Source organism: Arctopsyche grandis, chromosome 11 (assembly GCF_051622035.1).
Source record: "Arctopsyche grandis isolate Sample6627 chromosome 11, ASM5162203v2, whole genome shotgun sequence".
Classification (NCBI taxonomy): domain Eukaryota; kingdom Metazoa; phylum Arthropoda; class Insecta; order Trichoptera; family Hydropsychidae; genus Arctopsyche; species Arctopsyche grandis.
In genome coordinates, this window is record NC_135365.1 from 13940462 (window position 1) to 13966871 (window position 26410).

The 26410-nt window shown below is 31.8% G+C and overlaps 1 protein-coding gene across 1 annotated transcript in view; it reads right to left on the minus strand.

The window, feature by feature from the left end:
• Cht7 (chitinase 7) overlaps positions 1-26410 on the minus strand; it is a 60576-nt gene that overhangs the window by 19267 nt on the left and 14899 nt on the right. The window contains exon 3 of the mRNA XM_077440599.1: positions 5653-5734. Coding sequence (XP_077296725.1) covers positions 5653-5734 — 82 coding nt within the window. The remainder of the gene's footprint in view (positions 1-5652; positions 5735-26410) is intronic.

Consider the following 26410-nt stretch of genomic DNA (forward strand, 5'->3'; position numbering starts at 1 on the left):
AAAGCCACCGAAATTTTATCTATTATAAGACTAGACAAGAAGCGCCTCATTGTTTGGTTCCGAAATAGAAACAATCGCAGGAAAGATTTTAAAAATTAACGGGAGATAACGATCCAATTAAACAATGGCTTATTCAATATTATAATTTACGATTATTTAACGTTCTAATGAGAATGTTCTAAATGCAAAATGTCAACAAGTCAAACGCGGTTCATTCTAATGAAAAATTCTTAAAAGAAATTCATAATGAACGTATTCACATGTAATGAGAAATAAAGTGTGAGTTTACCATCACTATCCCAACCCCTTCACCTGCAGATGCTTCATTATAATTACCGACCATACTCTGTCTTGTGCCAGATAAAGTTGTCTCTTTAACATACTTCCATTCGAATATGGCTTCACTTATGTACATACATACGTACATATGTACATACATACATTAATACAAATATGTCTGTACTATTTTAAAATATACAAACGTATGTATGTTTGTATATTTCTTTAATTTCTGTACTATTAAATATCTACTTAGAACTCAATACTTATTAATATTATCTAAGAACTTTTTTTTCAGTTGTCTTCCCTTATGAATCACCATATAATTTCTACATTATTTTCGGTATCATTAAAACATTTCATTCTATCTTTTTTTTCATCCTTACTACATCAATTTTTCCTTTACTACTCTATGTACGAACTAACGGTAGTTATATTCTTAGCCCATTATTAACAGTCATATACATATACCTACATACATATGTATATACATACACATCCTCTTGTCATTCCAAGTATATTATCCAGAATCTATTATAAAATTGAATCGGATATAATGTTAATATGTTTCATCCATTATATAATAAGTACTCAACTTTATAATTTTGTTAGTCTAGTGCACCCTTGGTTTACCTTATATATAAAATCAGTTTAAAGGCAGATTATTGATAGAAAATCCTCCTCAAATTCATTGAACAATTATATTTCCTATGTAAGGGATAGCTGAAAGTAAATTCCTGTACATATAACCAGAAACATACATAGCTCAGTGATTATAGTGTAATAATTTTAACTGAGTGGTCATGGGATCGTTTCTTGACCCGATGTTGATGGCTTGAATATATGCGACTTCAGGTCGAACTTTTCCTATCAGAGTTTGCCTATTTATTTGATTTAATTGAAACGGTTCCACCACATTGGCAAACCTATACCTCGCAAATTCGAGTATATATAATCTAAAATTTGTTGATATTATAAGTAAACTACCCACTCTTTAAAATGTATGTATTTCTCGAAATATTAGTACCATCGAATTTGTATATAGATGTATGTTTGATACTGTATAAGCATTGTTTATCGATGTTTTTAATTGGCCAGGAAAGCGCAGTAAGGTTTACCGGGTAGGCTTTCCTGGTATATACATTTATATGTATATATTTATGTATAAAAGAAAAAAATGTCCAATTTGTTAGAATTTTAATTTCAACCCTCATTGCAATGTTTTATTTTTAGTCACTTAAACAACTGATAAACGAGCAATACATTTTTAAATGATACTATTTTAAACCTAGTGTATCATTTTGAATATAATAATTAAATCATTCGTAACAAATATTATTTTCTTTCTATTTTGTTCTTCAATTAACATGTATTAACAGTCACGGTGACGTTATATCGCACATGTAACCATCTGGTTTGTATATCAAAGCGTTCGATTTATTATTAAAATTGGAACGACCTTGCGAGTGAGAAGTGATTGCGGTGAAAGATTTCCCGACGAAGCTTAACGGCGTGGATCGCGCGAATGCTCGAGAGCTTTCCTCCGCGTGATGTACGAGCTTTCCGCGAAAACTCCGTCCGGTGTTTTCCCATGCAGATTCGTACACGGGCACCGTCTCATGCATTTATGAATGTAATATCGCCGCCGCAAAAATAAAACCACTTTGACCGACGGACGCGTGCAAAAACAACCAACATGTATATTATCCCTAATGCGACGCGGAGACTTACATTATTTATGCGAGTGCGGGAGCTTTTCCGATGGGCATTGTGCGTCAACGATTTCGCATCTATCGATTGGAAAATCGGACAAAACAGACAGTCAATATTATTTACATCGAGAGTATCAAACTAAACTGAGGTTATATTTATTATACTTAATGAATTGAACAATAAACTTGCATTCTTCTCTACTTTGAACTAAGCACATCTGTCTGAGATCTGATTCAATACATATTTCTGTTTTTTTTTCAACCTTCCTCACTGCTTCGTTCTACATTCCTACTTGAGTACCGTTCGATTATCTTCCCCGACATCTTCTGTCCAATTTTCCAGCCATTACCATATCAATCTCGTCACTTACTCCACATTGCATCACTACCTTCATTATACACACATTACACACGTGTATCTATTTTTCTCTGTGTATTAAAAATGGATTGTAATTTAATTAATAAAATAACTTCCATTACATATATTAACCGTCGTCGAATAAAAAAGAAAAAATATTGGTATCGAAATATTAGCCAATCAGTCAATGCAGTAAATTAATTAAATTAAATAAATTAAATGCAGTAAACTCGTTAAATATAAACTACTTCAGGCTTCTGAACCATGTATTTATTACAACCATGCTTGTTTTCTTCGCCTTTAAAATTGCATTAAGACACTACATATTTTTTGATCGTGTATATAAAACATATGTTTCGGAAAATTCACTATAAAAAACGATTAAGCATTGTTGTTTGTTTATATGTATAAAAATTTATTTGAAAATTTTTCATTTTAAAATAATTTAATATTATCGTATTAAAAATAAATGCAAGTGAAAGGTATATTCAATAGATTTTAGTGGTTCAAAATTGTTAATTCTCATTAATAATCTCATTTTTTTTTAAAAAAGGACTGCAGAGGACAGTTTAACTGTTATCAATGGATTGATGACGATGACGATGTGGTTTTGGGACTGGAAGTCAATTGGAATCTAATGAAGAAGAAACAATATTGAGGTGTACTACAATCAACTCTTAAAATTTGCTCGATGAATTGGAAAAAGGAACATCTACATATAACGGAGCTGCTATAACGGCTTCCGCAGTGGAAGAGTTGAGTGGCAGGGGTTGTCTCTCAGTGTTTTCAACTTATGTTTTGTGTACAATCATTGTGTGTAACAATGGTATTTGGTACTTGTGCACAAAAGTTTGATCGTAGGTGTCACCTTTCGCAACCTATGGTGGCACCTAATGGTCGGGATTAATATATGTATGTATATGTAGATATTGAAATACTGCATGTTTCTGTTTTTAATAAATAAATAAATTAAAAAGATGGAAGCCACTTTTTCGAATAAATCTTAAGAAATAACTTTTTTCGAAATGACCTATCTTCTTTCATAAAACCGGCACATATGTACATATGTATGTACCCGCATATATTATAAAATGTGGGCACAAACAACTAAGTGCATCAAAGATCAAGGATATATTGTTTGCTTGAGATACATTCTAAAATTATTCACACACGGTGATAATACAAAAAAATTGGTTGTTGATAATTGAAAACGTATAAAAAAGGAAAAGGAAAGCCCACACTTAAAGTGTTGATACAGAAGTTTTCAAATCAACTCATTCAAGATGGATCATGATTTTAAATAAAATTTTATTTTATAGAAACTTTAGCTAAAGTAAAATGCTTATATTATATTATAAAAAGACAGTATGCTTAGTAATTTACAGGAACGAAATTTGCTTCCACTGAAATACAGTAAAATCATTGAATGGTATCAGATGAAATTGCACACCATGTTCCATATTCAAGGAATGTTTATTGAGGTACAAATTAATTATCATTTAGGAAATTTTGATATACATAGAGCAGTGTGATTTCGGCAGCCTACGATTAGTATGAATCTGTATACAATAGAACAATGTTCCGATACGTGTTTGTATGTGTCTGTGTGTACGCGGGACGTCGCAGGCTCCCGAGGGTAGTGTTTAGCTTATGAACTGATACGGCCAAAGGCTTGTAGGGGGCGGTGGGTCGGTCGAGGGGGTGGGTTTATGGTGTCAGGTGTCCGCAACGCGGCACTCCTCGGTAATGGTGCAATACGGGACGTGGCCGGGCAAACACACCCACCCACCCACCCCCTTTCATACACCCACTTCATACATATTACTGTGCTGGACAATATTACCACACTTTATATAATACGGAATTTTTATGCGAAAATTAAAGCGACCTCAAAGGGGTTAAAACATGGTTTTCGTGTATTAAATTAAAATTGTAATGCAATGCGTCCTGGGACTCTAAGGCTGTATGGTGATTTATGTTGTGTATAATTTCGTTCCGGCTGTCGAATTTATATTTAATTAAATACATTTTAATTAATTACAAAATATATATGTACAAATATGTTCATGTGTGGAAATCCTAAGATATGATTTTTTTATACATTAAATTTAATATATTTTTTTTATGAAGAAATTGAAATATATACATATGTATTTGTACCAAACCGAATATGCACTTTGAGCGATTATAAAGCCACAAACAAATAAAGTATGTCTATCTCAAGTACATACATACATATATAAAAAGTGTAATAATTGAAACTACATAAAATTTTATACGTGGAAAGATTTAAGAAAAACAAAAATAAAAATACTATTAAAAATATTTAAAACACATCTTAGATATGTATATCATATTTGAATTTGATTGGGATTTCGACTATGAAAAGTAGGCAAAGGATTCCGGATCTGTATTGTACATATTTTCAGCATTGTGCTAATACACTCTGAATAATATATATGTTGTATGTACGATACGCCACTGGGTCGTTTATTGGAAGATTGGTTTGTATGAATTACGCTCGAACGTTGGCCATACAGTCAGTGGTGGCGCATTATGACTCTAAAACATACGCCGTATAATTTACGATAATTTTTCATATAAATCATGGTTATAAATCAAACTTTAATACTAGATTTTCTCGTGGCTTTCATTCTCATTGATAATATAGAAAAAAAACACACTAAAATCAAGTGGTTTTTTAATAAAATACTTGAAATTTACAAGGCAAACACTATTAGGTACGATCAAAACGTGTTTCACTCAACGTTGGAGTGATTGAAGTGAATTTTAACAATGCCGTACAAGCACTCAACTTTTTACTTATCGAATTATTCAATGTCAAGCGAACGACACTTAAAAAGTCGCGCAAAATGTGAAAGTGTCACTTTAAGGTCGAAATTTATATTAATAATATAAGGCAACGGAAGTTTGTACGGGTGGAGATTTTTCGCCATAGGTAATGCATCGTTAGACTGGAAAATTTGTTTTTGTTTTTATTTTTTCGCGTTCGTTTCCGGGCAAAAATGTAATTTTCGTCAACGAAAATTCCGCAAGCGAAAGATGAAAATTAAATTTAGTTCAGTAATAGTACAATTTTCAATTTTTTTCAACTGCATGAAAATGCAGCTTTTTCGTTGTATCCCAATATATGCACATATATGTACATATATAAACAACAAAACGATAATTCCATGTTTTATATTAATATTATTATAGAGTGAAATTTATATGTCAAGAAAATTTAATTTGATATAAAGCTTTATATGAAATAAATTATTATGATATAAACGAATAACATACTTTCTGCCGAGTCTGCGGATTGTGACAGCATGAAGACTAAAAACAGCACCAGAAACGTCCATCTTATTAGCCGGGGCGGCCACTGAAAATTAAAAATAAATAAACATTAAATTTGAGAATTAAAATAATAGAAATAAAAATTAAACGTTATATTTAAAATTTAATTTCTTTAATAATTATAACAAAATAAAGTAACATCGAATCTGATCTTATCATTGCCTCACGCTTAAATGAGAGAGGAAAAACAATTAAATTAAAAGTAATCGTTATATCAGCCTTGTTTATGATTTATTTTGTTGTTAATTTTAATAATTTGCGTAATTGAATGCATCAATAAATTATTACACACATTTAACATACATATATTAAGAATAGTTTAAAATAATATGCATAGATGTCAGGTGTGATAATTAAAAAATAAATTTTCATTGCGATATTGTGCTGGAAATTTTGCTGTCATATTATGATGATTCTAAATTTTGACTTATCGCATAAACAGTATACTATAGAAATTAATTAATTTATTAATTAAGTATAACAACACTGGTGCATAGTAGTTCAATTAAAGCTCATGTCGATAAGCTGCCTCGACATGAGAGAATGTCGATGAGTTATGTCTCGACCGGGTTGTGCATAGCACTTGCGATACCGAAATTTGTACAGAGTGCACATCTTGTGCATTCGCCGAGACACATTTGCATTGCAAATTCGGCGCACTACACCAAAGTTGATATTTAATTGAAGTTTGCGCAATTATGTATTACAAATTACCGCAGTTCATTCATCATTATACAACACTTACTTGATGCTTTCCAAAATTTATTTCGATATAAAAATGAGACAAATCGATGAACATTAAGTCTTCGATAAACGCGATAGACGTTTATTGCGGGCTACAAATTGCCTGCTGCAAATTGGCCATCATCATCATCCTGTCATATACATATACATATGTATATAAAATTAGCATTTGATGTTATATACTGTTATTGCCGTACGGATAATGTGTCCATTTGGTTTAACGGGCTATCCCTATAGATTTTATGAGTCGTACGTTCTCTGTTTTCGAATTTGCTCAAAATTTAAATCGGAAATGCTTGTCGTGAGTGCCTTCTGATTCATACTTTTGACTCAATTCATCATTCCAATTAAATGAGACATTTTGTTTTTTGCTAAAAAATGAATCAAAACGTGTTTGTATTAATCGCCATTTTAAAATGAAAATTTATGAATATTTAATGACTTTAACAACTTGATTTGAAAACCAGTATTTATTTTATAGCAGATGTTATTAAAAAAATATGGATGAGAAAAAATAGTTGATTATCCTTATCGACGCAATTCTAATATTGAAATGAAACTTGCTTAAAATAACTTTAATTCATTAGATTCAATACCAAGCAAAAAAAAAAAACGTTAGAACGCATAATCTATCTAAACAAGATAACGGTGATTCTTATATTTGAAGAAATGAACGAGAAATTTGTCGAAAAAAAATAACCCTTACGGCTTTTCCACAACGGAAGTCCAATAACGTCCCCGTGCCGTTCGATTTAGTGTGTTTTCGCCTTTATACATTAACCACTGAACTGTATTGCTGGTTTTTGAGAAAAAAACTAATGTTTCGACTCAAATTTTAGTATATTTTCAATCAATATACTAAATCATATTTCAGCCGAAGTGTATTTTCAGTTGTAATATATTCCAACTGCCGTTTAGGTCTTTCATATTCGAATGCAATTCAACTAGTAAATTATAAATCTACAAACGCAAATATACTTTCAACAATATGCGCCAGTTGTAATATTGCAGTTGAGTACTGAAATTTCTGATGTTTTTACGAATGTTTTAGAATTCAATATTGCAAGTTTTAATATTCAATCGTTAATATAATATTTTCTAGGTATTAAAGTATTACAATAACTCTAAGAATGTGTTAAAAAAATGCGACTTTCAAACTCAATTTACTAGTCGAGTGACATTTTCACGAAAATCTAACATCTAACCTGGTACTGACTTATAGCTGAACTGTATTTTCAGTTGTAATATATTTTGACCAGTTGGAATGCAATTCGCGGTAAGCAATAAGTTAGACGGAATATATTCCAACTAGTCAAAATATACATATTACAACTGAAAATACACTTTAGCTATAACGGTAGTTGGAACCAGATTAGATGGAATATATTCCAACTCGTCAAAATATATTACAACTGGAAGATACACTTCAACTGTAACATAAACATTATACTTTAATTTGTTTTCGCTCAAAAGCATGTTCGACATTTACCTCTGCGTTGTATTTTGTATATAATAGATAGATAGTAATAGAGTATAAAAGTAATATAAATCCAATTTTCTCAATAAGACTCAAATTATCACTGAAGCGAACACAACACACAAACTCACCAAAAGCAATTTAAGTTGTTCAATATCAAAACGAAATAATATGAACCATTGCGGCAAGCGGCGAATGGCTATACATACATACATATGTATATGTATGTACATACGCGGATGCTGATATTACAATATATGAATGTGTTTTGGTATAACGCGTTGCATATACGTATGTAATAAACGGCGAAGGGTGCGTATATAACCGTTTCGACCAAAATCCCCAAAGTGAAAATTAACGTCGGCAAATCGCCAGGCCGAAAGTAATGTCGGGTCAAAAGTGGCCGCAAACGCCATTGAATCACACGCACACAATGTATGAGCTACGACGCCGAACAACGACCGGAAAACTGAAACTAGGGATACCCGGGATACCCACTAGTTCGAAACGGGAACATAATCGGGTGTAGTTACGGGAAAATCTTCACCTCTCCGTCTACCGTCGTTAACTCTCTACCTGCGTCCGTCGCTTAATTTTTAATGAACCTGAGTGTATAAAGTTTTGGTTAAGTGCCCAAAATATATAATCGTCAAATAAATGGGTTGTCGAATTAAATTTTTGAAAATTTGTATAGTACTATTATCATTTCAAAAAGCTTAATGAAAATTTCTTAGAAACTTGGAATTGAGGGAAGCAGTGGTTGTAAGCAATGTTTATTTCCTTGTGTTGGGTTTATTACGTTTCAGTTCTCTGACTTGCTGGAAAAGTTTCATATTCATAAAACATTTCATAAAGCTATTGAAGAGAGAAACTCACAGTCCCTCCATTCCAGAGGAGCTTAAGTTTTGGTGTCTTGGGAGAACTACGGAGTCAATTTTGCGAAGTTTTTCCTGTCCGTAAGAACCGCATCCAATGTACTTATGAACTCGCCTCTGTCTAAGGCTATCGATTTTCCTAACATATTCTCAATGTATATTAAAATCTTTTTCTTTATTAACAATATATTTTTATATTGAAAAATTATTTTGCATTATTGTAATCATTTTATTTCACTCTCTGTATTTGTTTTCTTCAAATGCGTATAATTTGAATTTTTATTTACCATTATCTAGATCTATCTTTATATAGTACTTATCATCATCTATCATTTATATATATGTATGTATGTATGTTGAACTCAGAGAGCAGTGTCATCTTTCTGACGTCATCTTACGGTGTGCGAAGAGTTTTTTTTTTTTTTAATTTCCTTTTCACTTATCAATCTATCTCAGAAAGTACGTTTATTGGATTTTGATTGATATAAAACCTAAAACAGTATTCTCTTTCTTATTGTTCCAGTTTTTGATCGATTTTTGAAAGAACCAACCTCGCTGTTTCCTTTGAATGTCACTTGGACCACTCATTGGGTTAATTTGAGTTGTTTGAGAATTTTTATGTATCCTGACCCGTAAAAATATATTAAAACAATCTGAGCTTTGTTTCCTTCACTCGATTCCCGTGTTTTTGATATTTTTCAATAAAATGATGCACTTTACTTTTTATATTGCAATTTTGCTGGGGATGCTGCAGCGCGGCAGCTCCTATGCACGAGTCACCACTGCTCATAAATAGTAATATTCAATTTTATATAATTATAGTATTATATTGTTTTGTATATAGATTGACGAGAGAGCGTTTCCGTACAATAAACTTTTCACTAAAAATTGCACAACGCTACATCTAGCTATACATCATAATATAAAGCCGTAGATCCACTGCGGACTTTCTTATACTTATTCGTTTCGAACGTGGAAGCTCTGAAAGGAAATCTTGATACGAATACAGAATGACCCAGTGCACGTATGGTTACCGCATACCAAAGGTGAAGAGGCACCTATCCCCGGGGATACTAGAAGCAACCGATCTTATTAAAATCCATTTATAATAAGTCTTGAGATAAAATAAAATAAAAAAGCATGCAGTGAAAAGGGTTCAAATAACCTTTTTCGGGGATGTACGTGTGGCATATAAAGTATAAAAAATATATATGGAAAAATGAAACGTCGGAAAGAGTCAATATGCGCAAAAACACGTATTGACACAAGGTTCGGAAATTTTGCGCAATAGTGGGCCAAGTTCGATGTGGATAATATTTAAATTTATAACGAGGCATATTAGTATTTTTTACATTAAAGCAATAGGTACTATGTAATGTGAAGCTGCTATCATTTTAAATTCATCGTAAACAAAACTTCGATTGACACTTCATATATGCATATGTATAATAAATAAAGAAAAAAAAACCATTTCAACACCATAACTGTGTTTGCAAACAAATTTTGTATTTACATACTTATTGATTTAACATACATATACATATATGTACATACTGATATACTGAAATGAAAATAACATGATTTCAAATATCTCATTTCACAATTTTATTCCATGAAATTCTACGATAACAATTTAATATTTTACATCAATAAGTACTGAAACATGTCTATTTTCTCTTCATATTTTAATATTTGTATCAAAATTTGATTCTCAATACGACTCGATGTCTTCAATTTTGAAAATTCGTTACACTCTAATTGAATAAAGACGTATCCCATCTTCATAAACCAAGCTTGAATGTTCATAGTTGAACCACGTCGTAGTTCAAATCCCGCATCTGAAGCATACATATTAAATGATACCGCATTACCAATTCAACGAACGATAATTTTAAACGGTTACGACTCAATAAAGTCGCTACATTGTGAACTTTCCAATTTCCATATAAAATACGTTCAGAATCGGTTTTGTCCGATGAATTGTCCATTTCGGAAGCAATAAACGTCGAAACGATATTGTAAATGCGACGAACCTTTTGATTCTACACGGGACCGATGCGATGGCAGGATTTACCAAAACCAATACGATATTTTTCGCTGTATACCGAAACTACACCGTAAATTCCCCTCTAAATATAATAAACATATACCCACTATATCTGTACAGAGAGTCGGTATGCGATACCCGTTGCAATACAAACAATGCCGTTATTTTGCAGTCCGACTGAATGGGTCCGAGAGATTCGTTTCGTGTGTAAACGCTATTTATATGCCTATGTATGTACGTTTGTATGCAAAACGTACATATGATACTACGTTCGGAACAATTTTGGCCGAATTTGTTTCGCAATATGTATGTATGTAGTAGGTACTATCTATAATAATATAGTTCTACGCGCAACTATCGCATATGTAAAACCATTATGAAATATGAACGTATGTATACAAGTTTAATCCGCATTTATGTGTCGCATAAACATCGTCAATATCAATGCAAAGCCTACATATGTATTTGAATGTGTCATTCATCATAATAAATTTGTCAAGTAAATGTCATAAGCTCTATTGCATTTACAGATTATTGTAATCGGGGATTTGAATTGAGCCTGGACTAGGAACTGATCGTGAAATGAACATACATTCATGCAGTGGTGTAGTCGGGCCAGGTCGCCGCCCTGGTACTTATTTTTGAGCCAGGTCGCCGCTCTGGTACTTTGATATAAAAATTGTTTTTCGAGTACAATTAAAAAATATTTTTGCTTATATTTCATATAAAGTTTTGTATATCAAATATTGTGAGCAGACTCTCGTTTTAATATTTGGTGACTACAACTGAATCTTCACTGTATGCCCATTTGAGTGCAGAAAAAAAAATAAAAACAGCCCAACAACAACCCATTGAAAAAATTATTGAAAAATAATATATTAACCTCTACCGTGTTATGCTTTGAACTGAGTGGTCACGGGTTCAAGCTCTGGCCTGGTGTTGCTGGCCAGACTTTGAATATGTGACTCCAGGTCAATCTTTTCCTGTTAACCAATTTATCTGATTTCATTGAAACGGTCCCAAAAAATTCGCAACCTTGTTCTATTTCTCGTAAAATTCGAGTTTTAAGTATTTCGATTTTTGCTGATTTATAAAATGCTGCAAAAATATTTGTCAAATTTATCCATAGATGTATCTATGATGCTCTATAAATTGTTTATTGTTTATTATTAGCCAGGTAGGCACATTGGAGTTTACCTGTTAGGTCTTCCTGGTATATAGGTACATACATACATATATCAAAATAAATAAAATAATTAATATTTTAATACATTTCTATGTTCACGAAGAAAAGGATTTACTTATTATTATTTTTACGTTGAGTTTTGCATTACTCGAAAATATTAAAAATTGAGAAAGCTGAATAATACATAAAATAGTATAATTCCAATATTTTTGCTATTTTTACTGATTCAAACTCACTAATTTGATCACTTAAGATTTATTAGTATCAAGCAATTAGTATAAAGTTAACTTAATTAATTTATTCGAATTTGAAAATTAAGCAGAATACTATTACTCTTCTTAGTCGTGTCTCTCGTGACTGAAAATGGTCTGATCGTGAAGACATCTGATGTTGCTTTTTAAATTGTCTTTAGATTGCAAAACGAGTGACTGTAACTATTATATATTACGTTGAACAAATCTAGTTGGTACAAATCTAAAAGTTAAGGATTTGCCTCTTCTTGTTGAGTTGTGTAAAGCTGTACAATTTTTTTTTGTCGTCCAATTGATTATAATGTCTTGTATAAAGATTCATATATGTATATGGCTTTATTTAGAAAAAATACACCTGTACTACTAATTACGAGTAAAACCATGACCTCAAAATAACAACTCTAATTTATCTTAGGTCGATTGTACAAGTGTGCATCCACTTAGAGAACATTACCGTCTACTATGAACATACAATCATTCCACCAGATAGAACTAGACGTCCTTGCTATCAACTTGCGCTTTTGACATCACCGATTATATTATTTACTTTTAGCACATACACACAGGCATGGGGATATGTAAGATCATACGTATGCACACATGCAACACACCGAATGGTTCGATTTGACCGACCTTCACACTTCTATCTACAGGGTATATTTTTGTCGGCTTGCAAATACGCTGTTGGTTATATGTACATATGTGTCTATTTCTCCTATAACGAGACACGTCGTTACGAAAAGACATACGTTTGGTCGTTTAACGGATTAAACGTACGGGCGGTAGATGTCGTTAGATTTGCCGTCGAAGAAAGCGAGAGCAATTCGTACCGATATAGCCGTTCCCCTCACAAAGGACTCGATGGAATTCAATTAGATTGAGATGTATCCGGGACAAATGTGCACCGATAAAGCCTTGTGCCCCGACACAAGGATATACGAATGTCGTATTTGTTTTTTAAAGGACGAATATCTCCGCGAAACAATTTATACTATACATACATTGGTAAATAGAAGCAAACGTTTAAGTGTATTCATGATTAAATTTCGGTATTTTTTAAACTTTTTCTGAAGTCACATTTATGTGTCCACATTATATGTTTGTATATAATTTTAAATAATGATTTACATATGTTTATAATCAATAAACTATACGACATTTGGTAGCATGTTTTAATTGAATTGAAAAAAAAAATTATGGACGGAATGATTTTACAACTCTCCTTTATGAAAGTTTAAATGGCATCTCACCTAACATCATTGAGCTCTTATACGAGACTAGAAAATTTTGTGGAAATTTTAGAATTTTCCGAGTTATAATTATTAGTAACTTTATCTCTGTAAAGAATTATCCTCCGCAACTCAGTACTACAAATTAAAATCTAAAAGCTAATCGGATCATTCAGTAAATAATTCCATTGATACACAAGCAGTGTAAGATAATAATTTGATTATACATAACTGTTTAAACCACAGCATTATCAGTAGAGAAGTCGTAGGTTCAAGTTCCGGCCAAATACGCTGCTGGAAAGATCTTGTGGTTATTAAAAACACAGATCAAGCTGTTAGAATTTTCCAATTTTCCTAGATTAACTGTTGTGACGGATCCAATAAATCAGTACCCAAAATCGATTATTATCATCTCGAATTTGTTGAATCTTATAAAAATATGCTACCTACATAATGTATTTCTCGCAAAATTGCTGTGCATCAAAAAAATTTGTTAATTGTTCTTCTGTAGATGTCTCTATTGTATTCTATGAAATGTTTGAAAAATAGCTAGTACTTATGTACAAAAATAATCTTACCATACATACATATGTATGTGTCGCCTTGGGGTAATTTCTGTCATGGCACATACGTTTGGTGTATGCGTGAATGTATGTAATAAAAATATCAATGGTTTTTGAGTAAAAACTATCAAAATTTATATTATTTTAATATGTATGCTGATTTCAGCCACAAATTATACCCCTAATTAACTCATTGAAATTATTAACTAATATAGTACACTATGTAAGACTGTACTTGTAGACGGAAAAATATAGAAAAAATTGCTTTATTGTTCAGTATACATTATACATATGTATGTATGTATGTACATACAGGTAGATTATATTGAAGAAAAAAAACAAATTTTAAATGACTTCCTGAAAGTTCGAATGCAATTTAAGCTTCGCAACGTTAGGACAAGTTTAACGCGACAACGCTTTCAAGTCGGAAAAACTCTACGTTTCCGCGCTGCGTTTCCTCGTTATTCGACGGATTTTCTCGTCTCGCCAATATCGGAAAGTTAAAGTTCAAATGTGAGAACGGATCGCAATACCAGAGGACCGGTCGGTAACTTCTTCACCGGTTTATTTTCATGTCAGATAGCGAGCGATATAAGTGAAAATCCCCCTAGCGTGGATCTTCCACGAGGGCCCGGATTTTCACGTCTTGGCGAAGAAAGCGCACTTGGCTCGATCGCAAAAGGAAAGTCAAAACGGTACCTAGTGATGTATGCCCCTGACTTTCGATAAAATCCGACGAAATTAAACATCTCCAGCAAACACTCCAGCCAATATCGTTACGTGCATATATTACATATGTAGGTATGCTTTCGCAGTTACATCCATGATTCATATGAAGAATAATAAGAAAATCTATCCATTTTTAATAAAAAACAAAATTCAAATTCGTATTATTAGCTATTTAAATAAGTAGGATGTTTTAAAATTGATATTTAAAACTTTAAAGAAAATGTTTTGACTACTTATTATATTATATAGCGTTAAATTAAAATATCCATTAAATACTATTTTCATAATTAATTGAATATTATAGTTCTCCATATCAGATATATCATTTCATATAGATAAAAGGCTTATTCATAACGAAATCATTCATAAATGATCATTTATGAATTATTTCAATTTAATGATGCATTTAAGAAATGTCAAGAGATAATACGCTCCTAATGAAGTAACGGTCTATTTATCATTCAATTCACATAAATTAATGATCGAAGATGAGAAAAATACCAGAAACGCTTAAAAAGAGAGATGGCATCGATCAAATCAAACTAAGGAAGCGATACATCAAATTTCAACAGATCCGTCATATCTAACGATATGTATGTAGGTATACTAGTTGATATTTATAAATAGGCATCCGAATAACTCAAACCTAACATAATATTCCACTTTGGTACTATCTCGACGATAGTGCATATACTTACATAAACTATTGAACCCGCATAACGACATAATACATATGCACAATTCGTTCGAAGGAGATCACCTTGAGGTAAGCCAATAGGCATATCACACCGATACTGTATTGAACCGGTAGTTTAACCGATCAGAAATTCAATACTTACATACAAAGATACAATCTCGCACACGTTTCAAATTAGACAAGTTCAAATTTAGCACGCGCAATTTTCGAACACCGACCTCAAAAGTCGAAATGAAAAAAAACAACAGTTCCTTTTGTTCTACGGCATTTTGCGAATTCGCTAAACTTGCGGCAGTGCCTCGTTATTTATTCCGAACATGCTGATGAAAAGTTGCAACACGTATATCGTTTCTCAATCCCGGCGAGCTTCGGTAATATATCACTAAAATTGCCACAGATCAACAATCTGCGGAAAAACACGGATAGATAGTATGGAAACGCGATTGAATCAACCCTTTCACCGCTGGAACGTATCCGCGTGTGTATTTATTATACATATTTGCCCCGAGCGATTTGCCGCTCGATTGCGTCTATCGTATTCTGTCCTATTTAGCAATTGCATACGTAAGTTGAATTGTATGTGAGCTATATTTTAAAATATTTTTGAATTAGTATTAGACACGGTCGGTGTTTACTGCATTGCATTCTGGTAAGAAATCTGTATTCCGGCATTGTTGTCGGGCGAACGATATTTTGCTTTCCGAATTTCAGTTCGGTAGTACAAGATATTTCGAATTCCACATGGTACGTACGAGTGTTCTTTTCCGACTTTTTACATTTTCAATACGTTCTGGAATTCTTACATAACATTTTAGAGTTTCTCCAGATTTTTTTTTTTTGTGTAGATAAAACCTTTTTATGTTATGTTATGAAAGTTGAGTTTCCTCGAAGAAAACGGAATTATTTAAGATACGTTTTGTGTTTGCTTCCAATAAATTTATTTCAATAAAATAAATCTTCATCTCAGACAAAGACAGCCATGAATATGTATATACATACATATGTACATATGTGCATATTATATAACCTTATACATTATTGTGATTTCATAAAAGAATAATACATATTTAAACGTAATATGATAAATAAGTAATTTGACTAAATATGATATGTATTATTTAATTTAGGTTGATGTATACGTATACAAAAGTACATATGTATGTAAAAATCGGGTAATTTAATTTAATTATAAATCTTTTATCAAATATCATCCTCATATGTGTCTGTATCAGTTTTTAGCAATACATATCATATATATTCACTCAAAAGCAATAAATAAATAATTGATAAACAGCATATAAAGTTCGATCGCAACTAGAGATTTTATTCCATATACATACATTCAACTCATTTTAATATGTAAAAATTCCTCATTCGTCCAAAACTCAATAAAAACCAAAGTTGTAGCAAACAAACTCAACTAAAAGAGCAATAAATATATAAAAACGTCCAACAGTCAAATCAAACTTACGTATGTAGATACATACATGTTTTACATTATATACGAGCAATATTCAAATGGGATGCTATATGTGATACAAGCCTCTATATAAATCTCTCCATATATTTAATTAAATATATACGAATAAATTACAAACAACTAAACGCGAGAGAGGTGTCGAAAAACGGACCACTGTTTTTCGTGGAAAAGTCGAACAATTTTTTTCGCTGACACGAGACACTGATTAATGACTCGCGACACACAATCGTATTTGGCGAATGCACAATTTGCATATGAAAACATATAGTACATGCACACATCGAAGTTTGATAAGAGAGCTTGATAAATGCATAGTGTATCGTGCGCTGCGGTCGCGACTGTGGCGCCATCTGCATCTGTCGCTTAAACTACATACGTATATGTACAATATATACGAGATGTGATCAAAAAATTTGGTGAATGCATCTAGATAATCTACATTAAAAGATAAATTGAAAAATATCAAATAAACTTTTAATCCGGGCATCTATCAATGCCTGGATTAAAAGCTATCAATCTGCAATCAACAAATATACAATATACGACATTGAATTACTACTATTCATGAGGGTTTATAATATTGGCGTCATTATAATATAGATCGCTATATACCTTTAGCATACCAATAATACTTATATGTATGTATCATTGAATAGAATAAAACGAGGCTTTTATAAAAGTAATAATTAGTTGGACTGGTAACTTACATACATTTAGCCTGCAGTATTAGATCAAAGATAATTTAAAATGTACGAAATTACATACTATTAATTCCAGTGATGCTAATGAAGCAGATGTACAAGACAATAGTGACAACGATAAATTAATCTTTGTGATCTCTGCTATAAGAAACACTTCAGCCTCGCTACTTATTAGATCAACATGCTAATAAAAACTGTTACAAATTTGATCCAACATTGTATTCTAATTGAATATGTAATGTATGTATGTATTCCTTGAAGTTTTTCAGCATACTAAGTAGATAGTTCGCTGAACATGCGACTCGCTAAATTCGGTATTGACATGCGCATGCTTGGGTTTCTCATCATCAACAACGTCAGCGTTCGTCTTTTGTAATTTGAACGGATCCGACAACGCGGGGCTTTAAGACGAAGAGCTTTGCGGAGCTTTCGGCAAACAAGGCGAGGATTTGATTGCCGCTTTGTGTGAACTTGCCTCGCATTCACATACATACATACATACAAACATATGTATATATACGTACCATTTGTATGCATCTCGTATACAAATATAATATGTAACCAGTGGTGACTAGCAGATGGTGTAATATATGTACATATATATTATACATATGTACGTCCAAAATACATATTAAAATGCATTATTGAATTTTTAAAGCTAATCTGTCAAAGATATATTTAAATATTTACTATTTTTTATTAATTTGTTCCTCTTGTTATGTTTTAATTTATTTTTATACTTAATAGACACAATTTAACGCTGGGATGCTGCATAAGGTCCAGTGCACTCAAATAAGTATGGAAAGCTGTATGTTCGGAATAACTTGGAGAAATAGAGAACCGAATGCTTGGGTAAGAAGTACAACAAATGTGGTTAGTATGATGAGTAAATAAATTGAAAAGGCAATGGACGCCTCACGTAGCTCGAAGAACAGACAGCAGATGGACGAAAGAAGCGCTCGATTGGTACCCGAGATAATTTATAAGGGTGCAAGGAATGCCACAGTAGCGATGGGTGGATGAGAGTTGTACAAAACAAAAACATGTTGGCCAGACCTTCATCCAGTTGTGGATGGCGAATGACTGTAAATGATGATTATTTAAAAAAAAAAAACAAATTTAATATACCTAGTCGAAGTTAGCAAGATGAGAAAACGTCGCCTAAATTAATAAATTAATTCATAATTTTATTTTAAACATAAAAAACTACCATACATGCATACATTACACAGTACGGGATGTTTTTTGTATGTATTTTTTTTTTTTGATGAAATCATTTCTATAAGAAAATATAAACTTAATGAACACTCGCTTTATTAGCCATAAAAACTACACGAAAGCTTATTATTTGTATACAAGAATATATTATATAATGTGTAATCAAAATGCTAGTATGCCTTTTTGTTGTTTATGTGATTACGAAACTAAACTCATCCTCGTGTACCCATTAATTTAACTGCATTTATATTTTTAATGAAATATAATGCAGTTAAATTTTCAAAGAGGAAAAAAACATTCATTTCAAAGAGGAAAAAAAGTAGCAGTGAAATTTAGTAGAATCCTAATCTCATTACGGCGATCGCAGAAGAGACGCAGAATAAATCACAATAGTTTCCTGAAAACTTGCCCAAAAATTGAGAGATTTGGGAAAAAATGTATGTGTATTCAGGCATTATCGCACAAAAGAGAAAATTGAAAATAGCACGATGAAACATAAAAATGGATAGCTTTCGATAAGCTCCAGTGCGTTTGGAACTTTCTCGTACTGTACCCCAGTTTATAACGACAATAATGAACGACTCTTTATTTATTTTGAATTTCGCTTGTCGCAAGCCGTTTCGTGACGAACCGATCTAATCGCATTTAATACGTAAACATTTCACCGTGCCGTTTTTTTCTTTCATTTTTTATCTTAATATTCTTCTAAAATAATAATTTTCACGGATTAAACGAGCGTAATTACATTTCCGAAGTAACGCTCTGTTAATCGTCGCCGTCCGGTTGCATACCGATCGTTATTGTTGCATTGTGCACATTCTAATATATTTTATTAGTGCTTATAGCGATGCAGAAACGTTTTCGCCGTTTATAATATTTACAACACATGCTACAATAATTATTATTGATAACTTTCTTCCGTGACTCTTTCGCAGCGTGACGCTAAAGAAACACTGCCCGGTAGTGTTTTGATTGATTCGAATCGTTGTTGGTTAACTCTAAAATTCACCGTGGCATACATATGTATATATGTATATCTGTTAATGTAATATTTTCACCGGGCAATTCACTTTCATTCGCTAAATTTACGCACGAATTTCTTTTAATATTATAAATGATAATAATAATACACTTTTGCCGACATGATCGTGGCGGGTGCGGAATCACGTACTGCGCCGTATCAGATCTGCTAATACCAAACTGTGGAAAATTGCAAAAAAACGATGCACAATGCGCAATACTATCTAGAAGTCATGAAACTTTTTGCGTTCCGCTCGAGATAACATCGACGAATATTATTTTATAACACTCGAAAACGGTAATTGGTCGAGTTGAAAAAAACCGATACATAGTGAAATCAAGGTTGAAACGTTTAACCGCAACCGGTTAAAATCGAAATCGAATCTATATGTATTTCAACGTGGAGAAACGCACAAAGTCATATAATAAGTTTTAAAATTGAATTCTAAATGAGATCAACTAATTTATGGTTAAATTAAAATCTGATTTGAACTCAATTTAACCACCAATTGCCTTATTTGAAAGAAATAAAACTATTATACAAATAAATTCAACATAATTTAAACAGATATAATACATATTGTACAAACCCATGTAGTACATACCGTTAAATAACGATAAAATATGAATCCATAAAGATTAAGAATCCTTACCTGAAAAGATAAATAAAACAAAAATTAATATATTATAATGCAAATAAATGGGAAAAAAGTGAAACATTGTATACATGAATTCAATTTATAATATCAACATTTCAAACGAGAACAACTTAATCAATTTTCTAATCTTTATCATGAATGAAAATTATTAATATTTACAGAGAAATCGATCAACTTTCAATACGACATATTTCTTAGAAATGACGTTCATACAGGGAACATAAATCGTATTAGAAATAAAAATGACATTAATTTTACTCATTATCGTTTCAATTCATCATATAGTAAGCAAAATTTATGATAATTGTCTTGAAATTTCCTAGTATATAATATCTAAATACACATTGATTCGTATCTACATACATACACACATTTGTAGTTCATATTGTCTAAAGTAACTGAACTGCATTTGATTTCATAGAAAACAAATTGAGAAGCTCTTTCACGTGCAAGCATGAAATATCGACACCTAACAAACAAACAACGAAACTAAACAGGAGAACGGAGGAAAATCTTCCATTTTTAAAATCAAAGACGACAAACAAGGTGCCGCATGTTCTAAAACTGTAGGTCAGTGTGCCAACTGTCGTATTCCACTTTTTTGGGACCGCTGGCTGGCACAACATCCGCAGTTCGGCGAATCATATGTGCCATAAGACCAAACGAAAGTTTCCCCTCTATAAAAAAAATCGAAAATTGGAATCTTAATTCGAAATCGGACTCGCACGTAAACAGTAAATACATATTTCAACCGATTTCATTTCACTCAAGTGTAAATACATACGCTCTCGTTTTCATTCGATCGTTTTTGTATTCGCGCACTTCCGGCCATAGCACTACTGATGATGTTGTTGCGTTTTATAAATACAAATGAGATGAGAAAAAAAATCGCTTAAATGTCGTCCACGCAATAGCGGTCATCAAGTTTGTATTAGGCGAGAGCATCCGAAATAACTTAACCTTTAGACTGCCCACGTAAGCAATTAATCACGGCTAAATGGCGAGCTTTGCGGCTTCCCGGTACATTCGAGTTAAATTATATACGAATTATTCACTATTACGGTACGCGAAATGTTATATAACATTTACACCGGTAAACATGACCGCTAATATCGACCCTTAATGCAATTTAACTGTGCCTAATAATATGTCAAGTATAATATATTGCCTGGTGACTATCGTTGTAATAGTAAAGTTCAGTGTCAATTTGTCTAATGCATTGTCGTGACTACCATAGGGCGTGTTATGGAATTTGATCGGATACAATATCAATCAGCATAATTCATTCACATTTTAGAATATAATCTTAATCTTATAGATAACATAACACTAGGATTCTTAAATGTTAGTTTATAGGTTACAAGATACATATCAATCTAAAATATTGGAAAGTGAATGTCTGACAGTAATATTTTGACAATTTCTAGAACATTCTATTTTATTGTATATATGTATATAAAGGAATCTTGCAAATAAAAATAATTCTTTAGACATTCACAACTCCATGATGCATTATCTATAAAAGAAAATTTATGTAAGGGAAAAATAGCTATTTTCTTATTCTAAAACGGACAAGAAAGCAAAATGTAAAAAAGCCCTTATCATATACATAAGACTTGTTTGCGTTTCATAATTCATACACCTCGAAATAGCAATAATGCTAAAAAAGCTTTGAAAACATCAGATGTCAGCCTTTACTCATCGCTAATCTTCATTTTAAAGTAAAAGAAATTCTGAAAGCTTTCTATAGCTGAAGCACACTTAATGTATGTATACTTAATCATCTCCACGCTAAAAATTTTCGCCCGTTATTCATTGAAACAATATAATATAGCTTTTTATATAGAAAACATATGAATATATAGTATAGATTTGTTTCTAAATAATAGTTAAAAATAAAATTTGTAAAAAAATAACAATTTAGAATTTATTTGAGTTATAATTGCATATTAAAAAGTCTTTAATACTGTACGTACATGTGTTTCAAATAAATGAGCAATGTGCAAAATGCGACTATTAGACATATACATAAATACACCAGCAAGGCTACAAGGTTCAAGTGAGAATTCAAACTCAAGGTTTCACAACCGCTTACTAGACGTTCACAAATATTTCAGACTATTGTAAAGTTACAAAAAAATATATAAAACATTGCATAATGTGAACTATATATTCGACACAGCAAAAAAATACAACTGCAAAAATGTCCGGTTTAAATTTGAAGAGTTTCGTAATAAAAAATCGCCTGCAGGTGAAATGCTTTATGTGCAGCATAATATGCATAAAAGTTTTATTATATTTTTTTTCAGAAGCTTCCTATCAATCATTACGCTGGTAATAAATGGACTGGATTGCATCAACACAAGTAACACTTAACTGGAGCATAAAAAGCATTGTATCAAGACCTACACGTAACCGGGTATTAGTATATTGATCTCGATTGTTTACTAATAAAACACTATGAGTCTGTACAACATATCACTTACACAACACTGCGTAATGTAATAAAAGCTTTTGAGATTAATTATGCCGATTTATACTATAATGTATGTATACAATTTTACCATGACTAACAAATTCGTTGAAATTATCTTGTCTTACATACGAACGTTTCATCTCAAGTGCTATACGAATATTATCAATCATCAGTAAAGTGCGTTACATAAAAGCAGATTCGCACACGTTACGAGTATAATAATTTCGGTCAAATTTTATTATTTTACACAAGCGGTCTCGAATACGACTAACGTAAATTTGCATGGTTGATGACCCGCAATGATCTCCAGATTACAGCTTCAAAACACGAGTGGTGAACGTACAAACATAAGTAAGTCGACTTTTGCGCGTTACACAATAAACTTACTTTAAATCGTGATTTAATTTTTTTCCTTGCCATACTTTTTGCTATGTATTTGCGAAACGTACAAATCTACTTTAATTAATCGACTTTTTTTGCCTATCGACAAGAAATTTCATATTAGGAAAATTCATGCATGCAGATAAAGGTTAATCGTCGTTTACGCGGGCAATTTTCCGCAACGGTTAAGAAACGAATTCGTTATGAATATTATATTTTCACATTTGGGACGTTCAGAGACGTTTCTTAATTTTATTACGAAACACACGCATGCGTTCAGAGCGTAAATACAATGCGACAAAAATAATAATTGAAGTGGTGAAACTGACTGAAAATTATGTAATGAGCATATTTAGGAAATAGTGACTTTTTATTGATTAAGATAAATGTCTGTCTTTTTCAATTACTGCAGTTATTTGGGAAAAAAACCTGGTTGGCGAGTTAATCATAAGTACATGATGTTTGAACAATTTCAGATGATCTCTATACATACATACATGCAATTGAAATATTAATTATTTATAATATAAAATAATAAAAAAGACTTAAACACATACATACATTAATATTTACATAGTCATAAATGTTAGTACCTGCAATACATCATTCAAAATCTCATGGCCGAATCATTTATAACATTTTCAATTAATCTCAAGTGAAATATATTATCACTAAATATAATATACAATAGGAAATGTATTCGAAACAAGGCTGAATAAAATAGTTGATATAAAATCATGTCAACGCCGATTAAATCTCAACAAAACATTTAACATTGAACAAAATCGCCACATTTTCGCGCATGGTATGTAGTTTTAGCAAACATTTATTTTTAATAATTTATCATACTAAAATATAGGTCTCCAGTGTCGTGGCGAAGATGAATATTCATCGAGGGTAGGTGTGGTCTTCACTTTCATTTATTATCATGATAATGCCATCCGGTATGAGGCCATTATATCGCGAGTGTTCATTGTTCATAGCGCGCTCCAAATGACTCCGACGATAATAATAACCATTCTCGGAATTAAGTTTTCGTAAAAATATATAGAGACATTATTCGTGTAATCAAAAATCTCGATTTTGCATGAAGTGAAAATAAAGACTCATTTCGAATAATTATACGGTGAAAATATGTATACATTAAATATTGTAGCATAGCAAAAAGAAAGTTCAGACTAAATGGCATAATAATACAAACGTTGTAGATATATTGTTACCATTCACGTTTGTAGAGTACGCGTCAGATGCAATGACTTTTATCATCGATGTCTATAGAAATTTAGATAATATAGTTAACCTATCATTGATGAAAAAAATAATAATGTAGAAGGTGACACCCGGAAATGACACTGCTATAACGAGTCGTAATAGGTAATTTTCATCATAAGTTTATCATCATTGGTGCGGTACTATCGTATAAATTACATTAAATTTATACAATGAAAATTTGTCTTTCATTTTATTATTAAATGTAATTGAAATCTATTAAACTATCATTCAAATATTACATAAAGTCATTTAAGAAGAAAACATTCCAGACTTAAATCTACTGAAATCGACAATTATTGCCATCTAGAAAAATTACTAAATTTTAACATTTGATAATACCTATATTATGCATTTGGAATCTTTGGATCAATAAAAGTCGATAATAAAAATGAATTCATAGATTTAAATCATATCATAATTATAAATACATATATCATTGATATAATAACTTCAATAAATGACTCACATTTGTACACATCACATTACTTTTATATCTTAATAACGGTGTGACCTTCTGTGACATTGTGAATGGCAGATGTGCGAATTCCGTTGATGCCTCGTACTGAATGACCATTTTACTTTACGAATATATTACAGTAAATTGTAATAACAATATTTGCTTTCATTCAGAAACTTACTAGGCCTTATAAAAGATTACTGACTGAGCCAAATAAATAGCATCAGTTGCTGTTCGTTCTCTACTCAGTGTTAACTTACACAATGCTACGTGTTGAAACATAAACACACTGTTTGTTAAAACTCTACTGTTTGTTTAGAATAAACATGTCAAAAAAAGTCTATGTTTCCCACGTAACTCACGCCGTAAATAGTGTATAAAATTTTGAACACGTTCTCTACACATCAAACAGCAGACAATAAAAAAAAGAAGAATTTCATAGATTGTTTTGAAATTTCTCGAGAAGAATCGAAACACGCGCGTGTATCATAATAATATACACAGAAATTGAATGCGAAAAGTGTCAAGGCCAATTTTTTTTCCTTCTGGTTTATTACTTATGCAGTTATAAAATGTCGTTCGAGTTTTGAATGTGTCTCTGTCCAAAATACAAGGCATCAAATCTCGGGTCAAGGTCTTGCTTAAATTCTGAATATTATTACATTTATTGACCTCAATTGAAAGACGTGGTCGGTAATCTAATAACGAGCGCTAGATCACCTTGTTGAGTGCAATGCAACATGTAAACGACAATGCCAATTAAATTTGAATTCTAATAATCGCTCTCGAATGATATAAATTCGATAATATTTATCGTAACCATCGTTCACTTTCACTCAAAATCGTCACCGACAATTATTACCGATGAATATTTGTATTATATCAAATGTACACACATATTATGGACTCTCTCCACAGCCATCTCGTTTGTTTTCACCGCTTGGCTACATATGATTATTCCTATTTCGAAAAGAAATAATGAAAAAAATACGAAGAAGGCAATTTTTATTTGCATACCCGAAGTACGCTTTCGAAAAAAAAAACGCGTCCACTTATAAATAATAGTAACGGCGTTTTCACATCGGCGTCGTAAAGTTTTGAAAGCACTTTTGAGCAATTGACGAGTGTTAATAAGGTTGTTGTATTAGTTGGATGTCGTAACTTAACAGACTCTTCCGCGTATCTATACGAAAATTCTTTTCGCTAATTGGAGAAAATTATTAAATAAATAAATAGAAA